The sequence below is a fragment of the Gobio gobio genome (genome assembly GCF_949357685.1).
Source record: "Gobio gobio genome assembly, chromosome: 11".
NCBI lineage: Eukaryota > Metazoa > Chordata > Actinopteri > Cypriniformes > Gobionidae > Gobio > Gobio gobio.
In genome coordinates this window covers 5,583,413-5,607,853 of record NC_137104.1, presented here as the reverse complement: position 1 = coordinate 5,607,853, position 24,441 = coordinate 5,583,413, and the positions used below count along the sequence as shown (strand labels likewise).

At 34.9% G+C, this 24,441-nt stretch overlaps 1 protein-coding gene across 1 annotated transcript in view; it reads right to left on the bottom strand.

Annotated features, from left to right (window-relative positions):
• The window catches only part of csmd3b (CUB and Sushi multiple domains 3b), a gene marked incomplete at its 5' end in the record, with an annotated part of 796,761 nt that overhangs the window by 540,873 nt on the left and 231,447 nt on the right, over positions 1-24,441 (bottom strand). Inside the window, one exon of the mRNA XM_079829185.1 lies at positions 20,388-20,582. Coding sequence (XP_079685311.1) covers positions 20,388-20,582 — 195 coding nt within the window. The remainder of the gene's footprint in view (positions 1-20,387; positions 20,583-24,441) is intronic.

Below are 24,441 nucleotides of genomic sequence, written 5' to 3'. Positions count from 1 at the left end.
ACTTCAAAGAGGGTAGTGAATTTGTATATTATTTTAACATGAAATCAATGAATGATGACAATATTAATTGTATTTCAGGAAGGGTAGTGTACATAGTAGGCTATGCCATTTTATAAAGAAATATATGAACACAAGAAGCTTTTTAAACATAATATATAATGATACTATTCATCATAAAATGTATACAGAGTAGGCCTAATTAGGAAAAGTTGTTTACTATAGTAGTTGAGTATGATTTACTTATTGATTTGTGTCAATAGTATACGAAAATGCACTTGTATTTATCTGCAAAAGGTTCACATACAGGAGCTTTCAGCATAGTTTTAATATAGTATAACTAGTTGTCTATTTTGAAGATACATGTGCATAAACAACGACTAAAGCTGCCAGAAGTTTTAGCCCAAACTTCAAAGACACATTTAAATGATTAAAGCTAGAGGCATATCTTAACTTTAATGTTACTTTAATCATGCAAACTACCTATATACAGCATGTTATTATGCATATGTGTTTGGGACAGAGCGGAACCAGGTCGCATTAACAGCAGATATATGCAGCCCATAATAAATAAAAGCACAAGACGTACTGGGGTCGGAGAAGAACCCCGGAAAATGTGACCATCTGTTGCAATACACGCGCCACGGTTCAGCTGCGCGAGAGAACCATGGAGAGAACACTGGCAGCAGGGTTGCCAGGTTTACACAACAAAACCCACCCATTCGTTACTCAAAACTAGTCCAAAACAAGCCCAATCGCGTTTCGGGGAGGTTCTCTGGTAAACATCGCGTTCGGGGGGTTAAATATGTGTGTTTTTTTGCAGGGCTGCCGGCTAAAATTCTCATTCCCGGGGCTAAATATCACATAATTGGGATCGCTTCAACCCGCGGACATGAGACACAGCCCGCGGCAACAGTGTAGAAGTAGCCCAATTCCGCGGAAAAAAACGGGACTTGGCAACACTGACTGGCAGTGTGAAAGCTCCCGCTCTCCATGCGCACAGCACCTGCTCTGCCACCGCGCGCAATGTGAAACCGGCATTACAGAGCGAACAAAGCACAGTTTTACTCGGCTTCTGTTTAAAGTACTCCCACACTTTTGAATGTCGCGGTCTGTCTTTATATGATAAATGATCATTTTCACTATGCCCGGGAGCAGAAGCTGCCATTATTCTAGATCTTCTGTTCCATTCTAGAACGTAAATAATGTGCCGCCGACGCGTCGACGCATTTCACGCACGTCGACGTATTTTCGTAGTCGACGTCATCGACGACGCCGACGCGTCGTTGCAGCCCTAGTATACAGTGACGTAAGACCTGGCTCTGTGGTGGCTCTCTAGCATATGGAAAGGCAAACCGGTTCTTAGAAGGCTCGAACCGGCCCTAGCACTAGCTCTGAACGAGCACCCGGTTCATGATGGTGGAAAAGGGGGAATCTGATGATGTGTTTACTGGCGTGAGGGCAGGGCAACATGTCACTCACAAGAGATCAACCAATAGCAAACCACAACCATCCAATCGATTCCACACGGACAAAATCAAGTCCCACCCATAAACTGTAAAAAAATATGGACGACGCGACTTCATTGACTTCCGCTGACCAAAGTTGAAGCTTTCGTAGGCCCGCTCACGGCGCTGACATCTTGGAACCGAGTCTGTGCAGTAGCGATCTCGGGACCGGAGTTGCGCAGTAGAGAACAGGAAGTAGAGGCGCGATTATCAAAAGCCCGCCCACACTCTCGCAGATGCAGAACTAAGAATTATGTTGGTGTGAAATAAACAGTTATGGAAGTGTAGAAATTAAAGCTAAAGCTCCAATCTCCTCCCAAAAATCCAGAAAAAAGTCTGTTAGTGCCTCAGTGACAAGTTCACTCAGAGAAGCCGTCAATCTCAGCTGTCAATCATGACGTCACACCCCCCGTTTTTATAGCATCAAATAACTCACTAAAACTAAACTTATTTAAAAAACGAACACTTGAAATGAAATTATTGTAATAAAAACTGCCTAAAATGACAGAAACCATCTTTAGGAAACAATTATTTGAAGTGTAATTAAATTGTTTAGTGTGTCTCGCGCCCATTCAAATACATGGAGAGGCGGGGTTTAGGAGCTGTACTGGGACCGGCCACCGAGGGGCGATCGAGGCGCGAAAGCTTCAAATTCTGACTGGAGCACTACAGGCTTGGTCCCACCGTACATTTTTTCTTGTTCAAGAAGCCTTTTCACTCGGATATACAACACAATAGGGACGAAAAGACTAGTGCAACTTCCGTTTCATTACTTTAAACTAGAAAAGGAAGCATATTAACATTTCAAGTGTTTCAAGATGACATACTTCACCTTTATGATCTACTATAGCAATGGTGTTATGAAACCCAGAGCTGAGAGTGATTCCCTAAACCGGTAATGGCACAGGATAAAAAAGATGAATGGTATGCTGAATTGGCTCGGTTCGTGCACTGAATTCCAGGAGCCTCATCCTTGCTGAATGACAAAATGACAATTAAAAGAGATGAGTCAAATGAATACTGAACATGGACATTTAGGTATGGCAGCCATGTATGGTATTCACCACACAAATGAATGTGGTGGAATTCCTCAGGAATAATAAATAAAAGAGTGAATGAGTTTTGGATGTCTTTTGTCTCAGTAAAGCCTTTGAGTGTTATCATAATGCATGAATGGCGAACATTCAAAGCCCCTAATGAACAGATTTAGCTGTAAGTTAATCAGTTTTCCACCTTTGTCTGACAAGGCTTTTATAATGATGATGATGATGACGTCTCAAAGTGCGACTAGAAAAAGAAATAATCACGCAATCTATAAAATCCATTCAGACGGTGTTGGAAAGCTTTAGTCAAAAAGTACGGTTTGAACAAGATAAATGTGCATATATATCTGTTCTGCTTATACTCTATCCTCTGATGTATGATATCTGAGATTCATTTTTCAGCTTTATGATCTTGGAAACAAAATGGCTCTCAAAGCTGCAATGCAATTATATTGAAAGAGCCAATAATGAAGCTGAACTCAATTAATCAGTCAACCATAAAGATGGAGATCATGAGAGCATTTTGTTAAATAACATAACTCAAATCATGCATAGTGCTTGACTGCTTAATTTCTCAACCACCTTGTAAACAAGCGTTTGATGCGAGAACGATTCCCAATTCAAAACAGCGCATGTTGGATGTCGAACGAGCTGGAGATTGAAGAGCGCAGGATTTCTCCTCTCTTTAAATACAGACGACTACATTAATGCTGCCTATAGAGACAGGCTGTATATCTGACATCTCTCAATATGTTGCTTCAATTATGCATGAGCGTGGTGAAAAAATGTAAATGTAGTTCTATAAACAGGATCTGCAATTCTTTGTCCTCCATGCCAAACAGGAGATAAGCACCATTCAGCTCAGTAAATATTCATCACTGTGCTTGTTGTTTCTGTGGATAGGATTAGGCACAGCATATTAACTGCCCCTTGGGGTAAAAGGACGATCAAGGCTTGTCAACGTCTGCGATTGTCTTATTTCAAACATTCAAAGTCACTTATGAGAAACGGGGGTTTGTTTGAATGCAACGTCCCTATACAAACCAGGCTCCCTTTAAGCAGCGCACTGTTGTCTTATTGGCCAGATTGAATATCATTAAACGTGTGCTTACTTATTTATTCATTATTACCTTAATTCAGTGAGCTTCATCAATTATACAGCGTTTTAATGCATTTTACCTATCATGAATAATACACGCAATGAACCAAGCTAATCATGCCATCAATTTGTTTTCAAGACATATTTTATTTAAAGACTCATTTGTTGAGCAAATAAAGAAAAGAACAAAAATGTTGTAGAATTACTTTTAGCCTGCAGCACACAACACGTATTTGTGCATTTTAATATTGCATGCCATTTTGAAATCTCTAAAGGCAGAGTTTAAATTTTTAATGCTGGATTCATAAGACCTGTGTTCTGGTGCACTGAATTATTGCCATCGGAAATTACACATTACAAATGAAGCATGCGCATTAAAATTACTCGTTGTGTAGAATTGCAAAGCGCACGCGCGTGAAAGACAACGAGCAACAAACTAATACCCATAACCGCTTCTGTTAGCATCTGACCTTCACAACCGAACAGAAACTCTTTTCTGTGCTCAAATCCAAGCGAGCAGGAGCAAAGACATTAATAAAACTTGTGAATAACCTTTCAAGAGCTTCACATGCTCTGAGTAAAGTGGGCAGGTGAAACTCTGACAGGTGAACGGTTCTGGAGTAGACAGCCCAGGCAAGGCAGGCATTAAAGTGTCAGAACATTGCTGTACCAAACTACCATTCAATGGATAGGAGCACAAAGGCTCCATTAGATAGAATCTAGCATTAACGGCTTGGTTGTCTTTTAATTTAACACAGTTCAACAGACAGGGTTAAAATCGTTTGCTTCGTAAAGGGCAGGAATGTTTTGTACAGTTTGTCAAAACATGATAGCTGTACGGGAACGCCAGACGTGACGGCTTCGGCTTAGCAGATTCAAAATGTTTTAGGAAAGAGGTTTTGCTTTCAGGAGGGTGCCATACATGTTAAAAACAGCATTATTGTGAGTGTGACCTTGATTCTGTACAACAGAGTAACTAACATTTTAGACACTTCACCAGTGAAAAAATATTCAAGTCAGGGCCGTTTTAAGCACACGAGAAACACACTTGTGGTTTGTTCCTGATTGAATCAGTGCGCTGTAAACCCTAACGCTCAGAATAATTGATTCGAGTAGAGTCAACTCAAATTAAGCAAATTAGTTCAAACAAATTCACTTTTATGAGTATTTAGAACTTTCTTTTTCTTTTGAGTTCTCAAAACCGACAAATTGTACACTGTAAAAAAATATAATTGGTGTAACTTAAAAAAGTAAGTAACCTGGTTGCCTTCAAATTTTGAGTTCATTGAAATTAAAAATTTGAGTTAATACAATGAAGGAAATTGGTTTAATATATAGAAACTCAAAATATTATTGTATCTGAACCATATAATTAAAAAATGTGATAAATCATGAAAATAGCACAATTTGGCATGTTTCACTGCATTATTACAAATAAAACACACAATTACGCAATATGCTAACAAAATCTTTTAATAATGGGTGATGTCGATTCGCAAATGTCCAATGTATTAACTCAAATTTTTAATTTCAATGAACTCCAAATTTTAAGGCAACCAGGTAACTTACTTTTTAAATATATTTTTTTACAGTGCAAGTTATTTGAATTGTTTCATTGTTTTGAGTTTTATGAACTAGTTTCTTTTAATTTAGACAAACTTAAATTTAACCGAAACTGGGCAGGGATTTCTATTTCCCAGCATGCTGTTACGTACGTGGTACGTATTGTGCATGTGGTGTGTATATGTGTGGGTAGTGTGTGTGTGTGTGTCTCTTTTAAATTCTGGGAAATCCTTGGCCATAGTCGCCATTGAGGGAGATGACGTCCTGGTCATTCTACATTTGCCATGACACTCAAACGGGACAGTAAATGCCAAAATTAAGTGTTATATTATGTTTTTTTGGGGGCAAGATTAATGTTAAGTTGGATATTTTGTGGTGTTAAATGTTAGTTTAGAAGAGTTTCTGATATGTTGGTTTTTGTAGGGTTTCCATCATTGTGAGGAGTGGAGCATGAGCTTAGTTTGAGAACAGATATATGTTAAATGTATTATATTGCTGTCCTTATTCAGCAAGTGCTATGCTATGATAATGCTAACAATGCATTGTGTTACCAATTAGCACGGTAGAATAAACTGAATTAGCTAAAGCTAGTCAAGTTTCCTCTACTGGAAATTTGAGATTACATGATATTTTAAAGTTAAATGTATTAATTAGCTTCAAAAATACAATTAAAATTTATTATTACAAAATAATAATAATAATTGCCTAATTTTTTTGAGTTTTGCCAACTTATTCGGCTTTATAGTGTGCTTTTGAACAAATCTGTTGATTAAGTTACTTAATTATTCACTCATAAAGAAAGTCACTTGTTTCATTCCTGAATGAAAGGAGGAAAATTGTTCTTTCAACTTAAAAGCGTAAATATTCATTCGCCTTAACATTTTTAAGTTTAGTCAACTTAAAATGTGAAAGTGTACTGTGACAACTTGGATAATTATTTTAGTTGACTAAACTTAACATTTTAAGGCAGCATGAAAACATACTTTTTTAAGTTAAAGTTAAAACAATTTTTTCGTTCCTGAATGAATCTGCGTTTTTGAACAAACATAGGTTAGATGATAAAATGACTAACTCAAAGATTCATAAAGAGTCCTTTGGGATTATGTAAACATGACAAACACGTTTGACCTTGTGGATGACATGACATTACAAAATGCGGCGCTCAATTTAAAGGAAGTTTAACAATGTCTGCATTTTATGGTTTAAATTGATAAACACATTCTGTGTGAACATCCCCTAAGAACTGTATAGAGGATAATAACATTTCCTGAGCTGCATTACATTATATTACTATTTAACGTGAATGAAAAGTATTACAAACATCATATTATTGGTTTGGAACAAATTGAACTTATGCATCAAGGCTTATATTAAGCATTTACCTTATTGGAGACCTTATTGCTGGTTCTGTTAATGTTAATACTCTCCGGATAAGCTTTTTGCTTTTTACCGGTATTTTATTCCAAACTGTTAGCGGTAAGGAGATATCCGCCCTGCTTTTTTAGCTGATTCATACCCCAAGTTATCAAATGGTGAGCTCATTTGGCATTAAGCCTTGGAATGGGTGACATTTCAGGGTTTTTTTCCCTAGACATCCACTTCCATTTAGCATCTAAGAGGACTAGAGCTTACATCAGCATTGTTCTTGCCCCTCGAGTGGGGCCGGTGTCCAAGATGAGACGGGGGGAAAAAACAACCGGAATTTGAACATCTCAATGCCTGAAAGACTTAATTTCTGTGAGAGACATGTTCATCCAGGAGACACGCTTTGTGTGAAGATTACCTCAGAGAAGCGATCAAAGAACTGTCAGGCTACTTTGTGTGTCTAATATTACCATTCCTAAATATGAATGCCTGTCCGTCATTGAAGCGTTATTTAAAAATAGATCAAATAAGAGTTGTGGCTCTTTTCCTTTCCTTTTGAGCAGGTAGACTGAATAATTAGAAAGCTCTGCTCAAGCAAACCTATAACAATATTCACATTAAAGCCCTGACAAAAATATTTCTTTCCTTTCTTGTGTCTCCATGGCTTACTGTATGGCTTACTTTCTAAGGTATTAATAAAAGTTCATAGACAGCAATTCCTTTAAAGATGGACTATTATGCTTTGTCACATGTTGTTGCTGTTTGAGCATGAAAAAGCTCTGCAAAATTACAAAGCACAAAATGGACACAGCACACTGGTCCATCTGACCAATCAGAGCACAGTGTGCTTTTCAGAAGGAGGGGCTTCAGGAACTAAACAGAGCGTTTCTGACAGACTGGAAAGAGAGGAGCCGCAACAGCTGAAAATAATGTGTTTTTTGAACACTCAAGCATGAAAACCTATTCCAGCAGAGCCCAAAACAAAAACAAGACTTTGAAAAAGGGATTAATAAGTCCCCTTTAACATTGATATTAGGTATTTACAGTCAGTAGCTAAAGTCTGCGGTGTTATGTCTAATCTCTAAGCAGCTCTTTGTTGCACGTATTTGGTGAAATTGAATGATAAGGCAAGAGGATACAGTAATACCTCAATTAGTATTAAACTGCGATTACATTTGCTAAACATGACAGTGGGAGCAAAAACAGATAGTGGGAGTAATTCTCACTCTCTCTTTAAATCATGATGAATGTATATCATAGGCGTCCTGCACTGATGTGTGAAGGAAAACACCAAAGGCAGTGAACGTCTGTGGCATATGGCACGGCAGCCTGTGTAATAAGTCACGGAGGTCTTTAAGAGGTCTGTATTATCATGCCAGTTAGCGAGACTGCTAGTTTCTTAAAGTATTATGCAGAGACGGATGGATGGATGGATGGATGGATACATACACATCGGTATGCGAGTCACAATGCACAATGAAAGAAAACTCGAAAAATGAATAAACACTTTACATATTTCCAGAAATATGGACGTTAAAATGGTTTGTCTTTGGTCATTTCTTATCTTGCCTAGGGCATCAAGTGAGCCAGGACTGCCGCTGGTGCCCTGTCACAAAAACAGGTGGATGACGCCCCAGGCAAGAAGTAAGCCATTGACTTCCCTGAAGAGCGTACACACCATGGCTTGGCGAAACTTTCTAAACTTTGCCTGTTTGTTTGAGAGCTCCACAATGTCAACTTACGGCTCAAATAATAGTCTGAAACTGGTGGCAGGAGTACCTGTTTGACTAAACAAATGGCAGACAGTAGGCAGAGCAGAATCAGTGTAAATCATACGTAATATTATTCTAACAAAATAGTCCACTTCAGTTCAATGAAGCAATTTAAAGAGGACCTATTATCCTCTTTTTCAAAGTTTTGATTTCGTTTTTGGGCTCTAATCGAATACGTTTTCATGCTTGAATGTTCAAAAAACACTCTTCCCACTCTGTTTAGTTCCTGTCTCTATGAAGCCCCTCCTTCTGAAAAGCACACTGTGCTCTGATTGGTCGGCTGGACCAGTGTGTTGTGATTGGTCAAGTGCTTCGAGCATGTTTGGGAAATATCCCCTAATATAATTAGCGCTGAAAAGGTGTGGACAGGGTTGTTTTTTGAGGCTGATCTTATCGCATATGCATTTGTACACTCTAAAAAATGCTGGGTTAAAAATAAACCAAGTTGGGTTGAAAATGGACTAACCCAGCAAATGGGTTGTTTTAACCCATGCATTTGGGTTGTTTCAACCCAGCGGTTGGGTTAAATGTTTGCTTAAAACAATCTGGGTTTAAACGACCCAATTGCTGGGTTAGTCCATTAGTGTGAGATGCTGAGAAACCTGAGAAAGTTGGTACCAACATCTGGGCAATGGCTGAATCTGCACGGTTGAACTTCAAACCATGAAAGCTGAAATTCTCTGGGTATCGGCTGTACTTTTGAACCCCTGTGTGAGCTCAATGCAGCAGTCTCCTCTGATGATATTCACCTCCCCGTTCTGGCAGGCCTCCAGTCTCAGATCATCCAATATGGCCATTGCTGCACTCCATTGCTGTACTTATGTGGTTCGTCCATCACCCAAATGACAGTCACACATAGGAATTGAATTCAGGGGAATTACATGCTGCCCTACAGACTGTGGTGAGATCATTAAAACCACCGCATTAATCAACATCATTATGGCTGCATCTTCTGAAGATACACTCTAAAAAATGCTGGGTTAAAAACAACCCAAGTTGTGTTGAAAATGGACTAACCCAGCAATTGTGTTGTTTTAACCCAGCGGTTGGGTTAAATGTTTGCTTAAAACAACCCAATTGCTGGGTTAGTCCATTTTCAACCCAACTTGCATTATTTTTAACCCAGCATTTTTTATAACGGAATACAGATACAGTGTGGCATCTTATGTTTTTGTGGCCACTGAAAAATATTTGGGCTACCGAATACTGAGGGTTACCAATTACCTCAAAACAATTACCTAACTAAAACTAGACTGTTACCCTCTAAAAAATGGGTTAAAAATAACCCAAGTTGGGTTGAAAATGGACTAACCCAGCAATTGGGTTGTTTTAAGCAAACATGTAACCCAACCGCTGGGATAAAACAACCCAATTGCTGGGTTGGTCCATTTTCAACCCAACTTGGGTTATTTTTAACCCAGCATTTTTTATAACGGAATACAGATACAGTGTGGCATCTTTTGCTTTTGTGGCCACTGAAAAATATTTGGGCTACCGAATACTGAGGGTTACCAATTACCTCAAAACAATTACCTAACTAAAACTAGACTGTTACACTCTAAAAAATGGGTTAAAAATAACCCAAGTTGGCTTGAAAATGGACTAACCCAGCAATTGGGTTGTTTTAAGCAAACATTTAACCCAACCGCTGGGTTAAAACAACCCAATTGCTGGGTTAGTCCATTTTCAACCCAACTTGGGTTATTTTTAACCCAGCATTTTTTAGAGCGTACTTATAATTAACAAACCTAAATGACGTAAGAACAAACATAAAATAGGTTATTAGATGCAGCACTGTTGATTATTGCAATGTCTAGAACTATATTTGTTTTGATGATGTTTTCTGTCTTGAATACACAATCATCTTGCACAATCTCCGGAGGAAGCCTTAAGGTGCTACTAGGGGAGCATTTTCTGCACTGAAAATAGGCAGTTACGTGACCAGTATTTCAGTATTTCAATAGACATTGACGCACACTTGCATCAGAGAAGACTCTCCGAATATCTTAGGCTGATCATCTGCAGGTGAAAATGACAGCAAACTACATTTGTGCTGCTTATTCACTAAGATGAAACACAAAGACGTGAGATGAACACTGCTTCTATAATACAGTGCCTTTTTGTGACCCATTTTTTTCTTTGACCTGAAAACGGGTCATTTTATTATGTTTCTATTACCACCGCACAGAAGAACACGCCAAACGTGTGATTTTGTATCTACGCTCTCAAATTCTCATTAGCTGTGAGACTTTCTCAAACCTCAAATTATAGGGCACAAATAAAAATCAATATAAATGTAATGCAAATTAAATAAATATAATATTGAATATACAAACACTATTAATAAAACTAAATTATATATCTACTTGTGTTGAAAGGCTTGGGCTCTGGACCAGTTTTTATTTCTCTCCATTTATTAGATCAACACTACAGTAGCATAGAAAATTCACAGAACCAATCTTTAGTAACATCGCAAATGACTTTACTGTCACGTTTAAGGAATTTAACACATCCTTGAATAGAAGTGTTAATTTCGTTTTTAAACTTATTTCTGACCCCACAATTTTGAACAACAATGTATGTGATTAAATGTTACTGGATGTTAACAAATAAGCAAATGAAAAAAAAAAAAATGAATATACTGCATTAATCTGCACTAAAGAAAACCTGTGGAAGCACATAAGGGAAAGACACTGAGATATCATTAGCATATGAAAGTGTCAAGGGGCTAGAAAATGTGGCACTGGCAGCGCCCACTCGGCAAAAAGCAGCTTCAGATTAAATAGACTTCCATCACACCAGGAGTCTAGGAGCCAAATCCCCTTTACCCAGAAACCCCGTTTCTACATCTTTCGTTATCTGTCAAGAATGTGCCAAAACCATAAAACTATTAAAAGCATAGATAACACTTTATTTCGATATTCCACTTTAGACATTCCACTAACTATAAGTAACTTTACAACTACATGTCAACTAGCAGTCATTAGAGTGTTGTGTTTAATATCAGCTAACACTTTATTTTGATGCTCCCTAACAGACACTCTACTGACTATAAGTAACTTTGCAAGTACGTCAACTTATTCTACTAACCCTAACCTAAGAGTCTACTAATACTCTAATGAGAGTTGGCTGACATGTAGTTTCAAATGAATGAGTTAGTTGAGGGTTTCACTTTAATTTGATCGTCACTTTAACATTCTGTTGACTGTAACGTTGCACCTATACTGTACATGCCATTACTGTCATTAGACTTTCATTAGAGTGTTAGTAGACTATTAGTAGACTGGTAGGGTTAGAATAAATTGACATGTATTTGCAGTTACACATTGTTTGTAGAATGTCTGTTGGAGGATCAACACAATAAAGAGTCAGCAGACAGTTTACTAATACTCTAATGGGAGTTAGTTGACTTGTGGTTCCAAATTAATGAGAGTTAGCTGATATGTAGTTGCTAATAATGAGTTAGTTGATTTGTAGTTGCAAATTAATTAGTTAGTTGACTTGTAGTTGCAAATTAATGAGTTAGTTGACTTGTAGTTGCAAACTAATGAGAGTTAGCTGACATGTACTTGAAAATTAATGAGTTAGTTGACATGTAGTTCCAAATGAATGAGAGTTAGCTGATATGTAGTTGCAAATAATGAGTTAGTTGACATGTAGTTGCAAATTAATGAGAGTTAGCTGATATGTAGTTGCTAATAATGAGTTATTTGGCTTGTAGTTGCAAATTAATGAGTTAGTTGACTTGTAGTTCCAAATTAATGAGAGTTAGCTGACATGTAGTTGCAAAAAATGAGTTAGTTGACATGTAGTTGAAAATTAATGAGAGTTAGTTGATGTAGTTGCAAATTAATGAGTTAGTTGACATGTAGTTACAAATTAATGAGTTAGTTGACATGTAGTTGCAAATTAATGAGTTAGTTGACATGTAGTTCCAAATTAATGAGAGTTAGCTGATATGTAGTTGCAAATTAATGAGAGTTAGTTGACATGTAGTTGCAAATAATGAGTTGGTTGACTTGTAGTTGCAAATAATGAGAATTAGTTGACATGTAGTTGCAAATTAATGAGAGTAAGTTGACATGTAGTTGCAAATTAATGAGAGTTAGTTGACATGTAGTTACAAATTAATGAGTTAGTTGACATGTAGTTGCAAATTAATGAGTTAGTTGACATGTAGTTCCAAATTAATGAGAGTTAGCTGATATGTAGTTGCAAATTAATGAGAGTTAGTTTACATGTAGTTGCAAATAATGAGTTAGTTGACTTGTAGTTGCAAATAATGAGAATTAGTTGACATGTAGTTGCAAATTAATGAGAGCAAGTTGACATGTAGTTGCAAATTAATGAGAGTTAGTTGACATGTAGTTGCAAACTAATGAGTTAGTTGACATGTAGTTGCAAATTAATGAGAGTTAGTTGACATGTAGTTGCAAACTAATGAGTTAGTTGACATGTAGTTGCAAACTAATGAGTTAGTTGACATGTAGTTGCAAACTAACGAATTAGTTGACATGTAGTTGCAAACTAATGAGTTAGTTGACATGTAGTTGCAAACTAATGAGTCAGTTGACATGTAGTTGCAAACTAATGTGTTAGTTGACATGTAGTTGCAAACTAATGAGTTAGTTGACATGTAGTTTGCAAACTAATGAGTTAGTTGACATGTAGTTGCAAACTAATGAGTTAGTTGACATGTAGTTGCAAACTAATTAATTAGTTGACATGTAGTTGCAAATTAATGAGAGTTAGTTGACATGTAGTTGCAAACTAATGAGTTAGTTAACATGTAGTTGCAAACTAATGAGTTAGTTGACATGTAGTTGCAAATTAATGAGAGTTAGTTGACATGTAGTTGCAAACTAATGAGAGTTAGTTTACATTTAGTTGCAAATAAATGAGTTAGTTGATATGTAGTTGCAAACTAATGAGTTAGTTGACATGTAGCTGCAAATTAATGAGAGTTAGTTGACATGTAGTTGCAAACTAATGAGTTAGTTGACATGTAGTTGCAAACTAATGAGTTAGTTGACATGTAGTTGCAAACTAATGAGTTAGTTGACATGTAGTTGCAAACTAATTAATTAGTTGACATGTAGTTGCAAATTAATGAGAGTTAGTTGACATGTAGTTGCAAACTAATGAGTTAGTTAACATGTAGTTGCAAACTAATGAGTTAGTTGACATGTAGTTGCAAATTAATGAGAGTTAGTTGACATGTAGTTGCAAACTAATGAGAGTTAGTTTACATTTAGTTGCAAATTAATGAGTTAGTTGATATGTAGTTGCAAACTAATGAGTTAGTTGACATGTAGTTGCAAATTAATGAGAGTTAGTTGACATGTAGTTGCAAACTAATGAGAGTTAGTTTACATTTAGTTGCAAATTAATGAGTTAGTTGACATGTAGTTGCAAACTAATGAGAGTTAGTTTACATTTAGTTGCAAATTAATGAGTTAGTTGACATGTAGTTGCAAACTAATGAGTTAGTTGACATGTAGTTGCAAATTAATGAGAGTTAGTTGACATGTAGTTGCAAACTAATGAGTTAGTTGACATGTAGTTGCAAACTAATGAGTTAGTTGACATGTAGTTGCAAATTAATGAGAGTTAGTTGACATTTAGTTGCAAATTAATGAGTTAGTTGACATGTAATTGCAAACTAATGTGAGTCAGCCAATATGTAGTTGCAAACTAATGAGTTAGTTGACATGTAGTTGCAAATTAATGAGAGTTAGTTGACATTTAGTTGCAAATTAATGAGTTAGTTGACATGTAATTGCAAACTAATGTGAGTCAGCCAATATGTAGTTGCAAACTAATGAGTTAGTTGACATGTAGTTGCAAATTAATGAGAGTTAGTTGACATTTAGTTGCAAATTAATGACTTAGTTGACATGTAGTTGCAAACTAATGAGTTAGTTGACATGTAGTTGCAAATTAATGAGAGTTAGTTGACATGTAGTTGCAAACTAATGAGTTAGTTGACATGTAGTTGCAAATTAATGAGAGTTAGTTGACATGTAGTTGCAAACTAATGAGTTAGTTGACATGTAGTTGCAAACTAATGAGTTAGTTGACATGTAGTTGCAAATTAATGAGAGTTAGTTGACATTTAGTTGCAAATTAATGAGAGTTAGTTGACATGTAGTTGCAAATTAATGAGAGTTAGTTGACATTTAGTTGCAAATTAATGAGAGTTAGTTGACATGTAGTTGCAAATTAATGAGAGTTAGTTGACATGTAGTTGCAAACTAATGAGTTAGTTGACATTTAGTTGCAAATTAATGAGAGTTAGTTGACATGTAGTTGCAAATTAATGAGAGTTAGTTGACATGTAGTTGCAAACTAATGAGTTAGTTTACATTTAGTTGCAAATTAATGAGTTAGTTGACATGTAGTTGCAAACTAATGAGTTAGTTGACATGTAGTTGCAAATTAATGAGAGTTAGTTGACATGTAGTTGCAAACTAATGAGTTAGTTGACATGTAGTTGCAAACTAATGAGTTAGTTGACATGTAGTTGCAAACTAATGAGTTAGTTGACATGTAGTTGCAAATTAATGAGAGTTAGTTGACATTTAGTTGCAAATTAATGAGTTAGTTGACATGCAATTGCAAACTAATGTGAGTCAGCCAATATGTAGTTGCAAACTAATGAGTTAGTTGACATGTAGTTGCAAATTAATGAGAGTTAGTTGACATTTAGTTGCAAATTAATGAGAGTTAGTTGACATGTAGTTGCAAATTAATGAGAGTTAGTTGACATGTAGTTGCAAACTAATGAGTTAGTTGACATTTAGTTGCAAATTAATGAGAGTTAGTTGACATGTAGTTGCAAATTAATGAGAGTTAGTTGACATGTAGTTGCAAACTAATGAGTTAGTTTACATTTAGTTGCAAATTAATGAGTTAGTTGACATGTAGTTGCAAACTAATGAGTTAGTTGACATGTAGTTGCAAATTAATGAGAGTTAGTTGACATGTAGTTGCAAACTAATGAGTTAGTTGACATGTAGTTGCAAACTAATGAGTTAGTTGACATGTAGTTGCAAACTAATGAGTTAGTTGACATGTAGTTGCAAATTAATGAGAGTTAGTTGACATTTAGTTGCAAATTAATGAGTTAGTTGACATGCAATTGCAAACTAATGTGAGTCAGCCAATATGTAGTTGCAAACTAATGAGTTAGTTGACATGTAGTTGCAAATTAATGAGAGTTAGTTGACATTTAGTTGCAAATTAATGACTTAGTTGACATGTAGTTGCAAACTAATGAGTTAGTTGACATGTAGTTGCAAATTAATGAGAGTTAGTTGACATGTAGTTGCAAACTAATGAGTTAGTTGACATGTAGTTGCAAACTAATGAGTTAGTTGACATGTAGTTGCAAATTAATGAGAGTTAGTTGACATGTAGTTGCAAACTAATGACTTAGTTGACATGTAGTTGCAAACTAATGAGTTAGTTGACTGTAGTTGCAAACTAATGTGAGTCAGCCAACATGTAGTTGCAAATTAATGAGAGTTAGTTGACATGTAGTTGCAAATTTATGACTTAGTTGACATGTAGTTGCAAATCATGAGTTAGTTGACATGTAGTTGCAAAAATAATGAGAGTTAGTTGACATGTAGTTGTAAACTAATGAGTTAGTTGACATGTAGTTGCAAATTTATGAGAGTTAGTTGACATGTAGTTGTAAACTAATGAGTTAATTGACTTGTAGTTGCAAATCATGAGTTAGTTGACATGTAGTTGCAAAATTGCTTACAGTTAGATTGTCTAAAGTGGACTATAGAAATAAAATGTAACCAAAGCATTTTTGTTAAACTAAATAAAAATGATAAATGTTGCATTTGCAACTAACTGGAATTTCTAAATAAAACTGAAGAAAAAAAACTATTTTAAATTAATATGTATTAATAAAAACTATAATATTATATGAGTAATACTAAAAAAACACTGCTCTATAATATACTGTTGGGTGAACGAAAAAAAAAAAAAAAAACCATAGGCTTGTCAATTTTTATTTTTATTTTTTGGTCAGACTTGACAGGGTCTTCATGGGCTTAAATTGTGCAGTTAGAGATATATTCTCTAAACCAATCAAGTCAGTGCATAAGCAGTCCCTGGCAAGAGCCCTGCGTTTAAGAAGGGTGCGGGTGTCAGCTCCAATTTCGGCAGGGCTGCTCAAAGTGGTGTGGGATTGATCAGGGATTTACGTTGTTAAGCAGGTGGTCCCTATGGTTGTCAAAGCCAGACAGGAAGAGGGAAGGAGAGCCGCGCTTGCTGCAGGCCACAGCGAGTCTGAACTCGTTAATAAAAAAAGACCCTGTCAAAATTAAAGTCTAGCACATCAAAAGCCAGTCATTACGGCTCATACCCTCAGTGGCAAATTATCAGCGTTTTAATGCTCCTTGAGGAACTCTATCCGACAAAGGATAATTTTAGCCATTCCACACTTGGCATAAGCAGGATTGGTTTAGGAGCATAAGCACTGGTGGAGAAATACACACACGCATATATTATAGCGACACGATCGATTCGCTTCATTAACAGACTGGCATCAGAGTGACGTTATTAGTTTTGTTTTTCTCATCTCGCTACATGCTTGACCTTTAAAGGCACCGGTTTCCAGCCGAGGCGTTTGGACTTGTTTACAGCGACGGCATGCGATTATAAGAGGTAACTTCGGAGCAAAAACCGAAATTATGCCATTTTACAGCTGTCTGATTAACAGAGCTATTCCCTCAGCCGTGGCACGACGGCCCATTTCGCCGGGGTTTACCAGTTTGTTATCCTTGACCTCTGCAGAGGACTGAGCCCATCCGCAAACATTTATTAGCAGCCAAAATTTACTGGACCAAATTAGCCCACTCAATATGTTAATAAAACATGCCGAGAGCTCGCCTGGAAGACGTCCAGATATGAAACGGTATGAAAAAGCAGCATGGATTTTGCTGACTGCGTTAAGGGCTTTGTTTTCATTGCTCAGTTTCAAAAACAGAAAATGGTCTGGAAAAATGTAAAAAATGTCAATTCTCTAAGGGTCTCTAACTCTCTAATGAGATTATTTTTATGATAAACATGTCCCGCAGCGCTGTGCAGCATGAGATTTGGTAATGTCTGGGTTAAGAGTTTCCATCCCTGGCTAAATCAAAATCTCTGCGACAGTCGTTTTTCGGCTCGGCTACCTGTGCAGCAAGTGCTGTCATGCCTATTTCACGCCCTGATACCACAGACTGACCAACTGTGCCAGAGGCGTCCGGGAACGGAGACATGCACAACCAAGCAATTTAGAAAAAAAAAAAAAAAATCCGGAAACTGAAGTTAGAAACAGCTGACAGAAACATTTGTTTCAGTCAACGCCAAAATGGCAAAATGCTGAATATGCAGTACTTTACAATACGCTCTGATTTGTTAACATTAGTTGGAGTAACTACTTCTACAGCATTTATTAATCATAGTTAATCTCAACATTTACTAATGTATTTTTTAAGATCCAACACTTATATCTATTATTGTTAGTTAATGCAGTGTGTACTAATGTGAACATTTATATTAACTAACATTAACAAAGATTCATAAATGCTGTAAGAATATATTGCTCATTAGTTTGTGTTAGTTAATGCTAATGTTAACAAATGAGACCGTATTGTAATATATATGCTATATAAATATATATAAATATATATATATATATATATATATATATATATATATATATATATATATAAATATATCACAACTACTAAATTACTTAAAAATATATCTTATTACAAAAATAAACAATAAAAAATAAAATACAAATATTTATGTATATTTAAAATCGTTGCTATAATTAAAGAATATTTTGCAATTTTAATATTATTATTAATAATAATAATATTAATCATCAACAATACTACTACCACTACTAATACTACAAAAATAATTAAAGATATATGTAATTAGAATAAATAAACAATTCAGAAAAATAGAATAGATCAAAATTATTTATATATTTTTAAAATATTATGATTATATACTTAAAAAAAAAAAAAAAAAATATATATATATATATATATATATATATATATATATATATATATATATATATATATATATATATATATATATATGTGTATATATATATATTTTTTTTTTTTTTTTTTTTAAGTATATAATCATAATCATCAACAACAATACTACTATTACTAACATACTAAATATGTTATTATAAAAAGAAACAATTCAGAAAAAAATATAATACATAAAAATATCTACTTATTTTTAAAATATTTTATATTAATAAAAATAGTTTATATTTCATATTTTATTTTAATATATAATAATAATAATCATCCTCATCATCATCATCATCATCATCATCATAAACAACAATGCTACTACTATGTTCTTATTATAATTTTTTTAAATTAAGAAAAATATAATACAGAAAAATATTTTGTAACACTTTAGTATGGAGAACACATTCATTATTAACTGCAACTTTTGCCTCAATAAACTCCTAATTACTGCTTATTTAATACTTACTATTAATAGTTTGTGTAGCGTTTAAAGTTTATGTATTGTGTGATTAAGGGATGTAGAATATGGTCATGCAAAATAAGGCATTAATATGTGCTTTATAAGTGCTAATAATAATTTTTTTCATTATTTGATTTGTTTTTATAATATATAATCATCATCAACAATACTACTACTACTACTGATAATAATAATAAAATAAATATATAATAATAGTACACACACATGCCCACACACACACACACACACACACACACACACACAAACAGATTTGAACCCAGAGCGTTCGTAATGCAATTAGAAGTGAAAATGAAAAGTGCCAGTGGGCCACAAATATTCTTGAGAGCTTTTTATATCTCCACCGCTGCATTCAGAGATGCATACATTACAGAATTTTAGCATAACATTGACATTTGTGGAAGCAGTCTTTCTAAAGGTCTCCTGATTTAAGGTTTAAAATGGACCCTCAATCTAAAATAAATGGTCACTGTAAATTGCCGGGCACAATCATTTCAGAGCTGCTTTTATGTAAAAATATCCCATCTCCTTTGCTCATAAAAGGGGGAAAAGGCACATACCATCTAACACAAATAGTCACTTTGAGTACTTATGAGTAGAATATTAGATATTTTTTATGAATATTCAATGACTAAAAAGACACAAAACCGACACATGCATTACGAGTACATTTAAAGCCAAATGAAAATCGCACGGTCCACACTTACTCAACAAAATATTCAATAACCAAGCCACATCGACACACATCAGACATAAAAGCGCTGCTGTTCCTTTAAGAAAGTGCCAGATGACGAGTGCAGGTCTGCTCCTCCATACCCCACTGCATTCTGGGCCAGGTTGAGGCTCCACATTTTGGTACCTCAGGCTATTTTCTATTCAAGCACAGTTGGCTTTGCAATTTGTGTCCAAGCAAAGCAAGCATGATCCAGACGCTGTCATTTCCCTCTTTCTATTAAACACGCTGAAGCAGAAACCGGCGCAGGCTGTCTATGGAGAGATTCTTATTTGAGAATGGTCATGGCTAATGCACATTATAATTGGTCTGAACATGGGACCATAAATCTTGATACAATGGCGACAAACACGCAGAGTCTGAAAAACAACAGTGTGGGCCAGTGAAGAGAGGAATCAACACCTGATTGAAAAAGTCAAAAAGATGCAAAAGGACCCTTGTGGTGCTTTAAACGAAAGAGTGGAAGATTGGAAATAAACATGGAAATGTGAGAGCTGACAAGAGCGGACATGTGACGCGATTGTAACGCTCAAGAGGCCTCGGAATGAAAGGCTGCACCATTTCTAATCAAAATAACCCAGCACTTATACGCCGATACAGCCACTCGTCCATATCTTCTCCCATACATGCACAAGCATCCTCAAGGACAAAAGAACACAGGAAAACATCAAAGACTCATGCAGGGAAAGGGAATGCACACACACACACACACACACACACATGCGCGTCCCGTGTAGAGGCGTCTGGCTGTGTGCTTACCTCTGCAGATGGGCACTGGGAAGTCCCACACGGCTGCATTGCCTGCGTTGGTCACACAGGTGAGCTGAGGATGGCCGTCCAGCACGTAGCCGGTCACACAGCTGTAGCGGATCTTGTCGCCTACGTTAAAGCGCGTCCCGTACAGGATGCCTTTGGGCGGGACGCCAGGGTTCCCGCAAGAACTGCTCTGCAATTCTATAAGGGGGAGGAAAAAATCTACTTTTAGCACTGTACTCATGATATCGTACATATAGACTGAACAAAAATTATATATAATTATATATACTGCTGTCCTAAAGTTTGGGGCCTGTGAGATGTTTTTAAGACGTCTCACCAAGGCTGCATTGATTTGATAAACATACAGTGAATACGCTTACATTGTAAAAAATAATTAAAAAAAATGTATATATATACGTATGTGTGTGCCACAGCCTGAGAGACAGCAGGTGAATGTGTGTGTAATGTTTGTGTTGCGTCTGACCTCAGTATGTTTCCCTATTGTCCACCAGTGACCCTCAGTACATGTGAGTGTATATATATGTTAAAACACTGTGGTATCAAATGTTCTAATTTGTTACACAGTTTATTTAAGTTTAAGTTATGTTGTAATATTTTCCTCTATTATTTTGATGTTTATTATCATCATTAATATTATTATTAATGTTCATGTATAATTATTTATGTTCATATATGTATTATCATTTATGCTTATATATTCATAGCTTTGGCAATATTGTATGATTTACATTCATGCCAATAAAGCAATTTTGAATTGAATATATATATATATATATATATATATATATATATATATATATATATATATATATATATATATATATATATATATATATATATATATATATATATATATATATATATATATATATATATATATATATATATATATATATATATATATAAAAAAATAGAATCCTAAAAAAGATCACTTTTTATTAGTGCTGGGGAAAAATGAATCGTGATTAATTGCATCCAAAATAAAAGTTTGTGATTACATAATATATATCTGTGTGTACTGTGTATAATTATGATGTATATATAAATACACACTCATTTATGTATATACTTAAGAAATATTTGCATGTATAAACTGTATATATAATTGATCTTATATATAAAAATTGTTTTTAATAAACATATAACATATTTATATGTAATTTAAAGGTTATTTCTTATATTATCAATGTTGAATTTTTAACATTATAAATGTATTTTTCTGTCACTTTTGATCAATTTAATATGCCCTTGCTGGAAAAAAAACTAAACAATTATTTTTATTTATTTTTTATTTTATTTTATTTATTTATTTATTTATTTATTTATTTATTTATTTATTTATTTATTTATTTATTTATTTATTTATTTATTTATTTATTTATTTATTTATTTATTTATTTATTTATTTATTTATTTATTTATTTATTTATTTATTTATTTATTTTAATGTTTTTATCTTATTTTAATTTATTTAAAGTATATTTATATTTTTTATTTCTGTTTATTATTATTTGTTTTTATTTTATTCATTTTATATATATTTTTTAATATAGTTAAAAGTTATCTTTTTTAGCATTATATTTTAATATATTTCAAAAATACATTGTATTAAGGTCATTCCATTACTCCAGTCTTCAGTGTCACATGATCCTTCAGAAATCATTATAATATGATGAAACATTTCTTATATTATCAATGTTGAATGTTTAACATTATAAATGGATTTTCTGTCCCTTTGGATTAATGTAATTTGCCCTTGCTGAATAAAAGAATTAATTAAAAAAAATTACATTAAATAAATAAAATTACATAACATATATTTAAAATATGTTTTATTTTGTAATATATTTTATTTAAATTTTATTTTATTTTATCACAGATGTATTTATTCACTGAGAAAGTCTTGTCACAGGAAGATTCTCAGACCATACATTCACGAATATAACCATATTTTTCCTCATAATTCACGCTGAACAAAATTATCCTTGGCACTGTTACCAAGCCACGCTGACAAGCCAAGGGCTTTGGGTGCAAAAGCACAACATTTTATTTGAATTATTTGTTATTTAATCACCAATTCATGCTTTATGTCCTGGTTGGATCTGAACCAAGGGCAGAGCGGTAGCACTTAGAAATGAATGTGTCCCAGGGACTAGTTTGGGAAATAAAGAGACAGGTGCATTGATTGTGCTGTTACACACGGCTCGGGCCATGAATCCACGGCTGACTTTTAGAAGGGTTAGACAGACACTTCCAACAACAGAGGCCAATTTAAGCTTTTCAGCTGTTGTTTATAGACCCTAAACCGAACGCGTCTTTATTTCAGAAGAGCTAAGGAGCATTACAAAGGAAACCAGAGTGTACCGACCACAGCCCATATTAAATATGTAGCTGCATTTTTCTCCAGATTGTATGAATTACTATTGATTACGCCAAGAATAGTAACAAACAGAGGATCTATCGAGCAAGATTAATTACTTCATTACGTCAAACAATACAGCAAGAACATTAACCATGTCTAGACTCTATGAGTTATTTGCCACCATGTTAAGGCGTGCATCTTTTAGTTAATGTTCATCCTTTTTACTCAAACAAACACTGATTATAATCGTGTACATGTAATATTTCATGGTGTAACGCCACTTAGCTGTTCTCCCCGAGGCTTTGGTTTTGTAATTATTTATAAAGTAATCAAAAATGCTCAGCAAGATATGGATTTCTAGCTAAAAGTCTCCCTCGTAATGATGTCTGGAGCTTTGAATATGTACAATATTATCCATAATGCAGCTTGTGTTTCTTAATGACTGACATAAATAACATAAAACGCCAATACGTCTTTAAATGAACATGTTAGATATCTAGTTTTCTCAAACAAAGAGCTACATTATGATTTCAATGCACTATACTAAGACATGAAACACACACACACACACACACACACACACACAAAGTCCTATCCATGTCCTTACTTCTTCACTTGGCAACTCCCCTTATTTAATATCTCTAATTACCTCTATCTCAGGATGAATTAAAAGAGGAGCATGCCCTTCGCTTGTCGGGACGGTGGCCCTTGATCTCGGGATGTTATAGCTGGATAATTTAAAGATCTTCTAGCTGATGGTTGGTTTGTAAATTGCACAAAGAAGCACAAAACCCTGCATGCTAATCGTGTTGATTATAACCTGCTGACGCCCGATTTCACATTTGAGAAATGAGAGTTTCGGGAACAAGCATCCAACCGCCAACACCGCATTGGATATGAAAAAGCGTCACATTGGAGGGATTAAATAAAAAAGGATAAATGTGATAATCTTGTGTCAGCAGAACAGGCATTCGAAGCCCTTGAGGGCTGTCAATTTTGCCATTTGGAGTGGTGATGGATCACTCGCGTTTGTCATTGAGGCCGACGGGAATATCAATGAAACGAAAATGAGAGATCCGGTACATCAGCGGAAAAGACAACAAAAACCAGCCAACTGTCCATTCCACGCTCTGTCATCTTAACTGAGTGTCTTTATGTTGGTTATGATACATTAGAAGCCTCTACACAATATGTTTTTAAAGGTGTACTCAGCATTTTGTCCCTTCATCCCAGCTCATCCTCATGTCCTAATGGGAGATAAGAGATCATGTGACCTGCCTTGCTATTTGAGATGGATTAATGAATGGATGGATGGATGAATGGATGGATGGATGAATGGATGGATGGATGGATGGATGGATGGATGGATGGATGGATGGATGGATGGATGGATGGATGGATGGATGGATGGATGGATGGATGGATGGATGGATGGATGGATGGATGGATGGATGGATGGATGGATGGATGGATGGATGGATGGATGTTAAACGAAAAATACTTTATTAATCGTGGCTAATGATAATTTCTATATAGAAATGCTTTGCATTTGTATTATGAATGAGCATAAGTTAACAACTTATTTATATTTATACTATTTATAAACAGCCGAATACATGCTGTAAAATGATAATAAATATAAAAGTAATAATAATAACAAAAGTCTATAGAAAT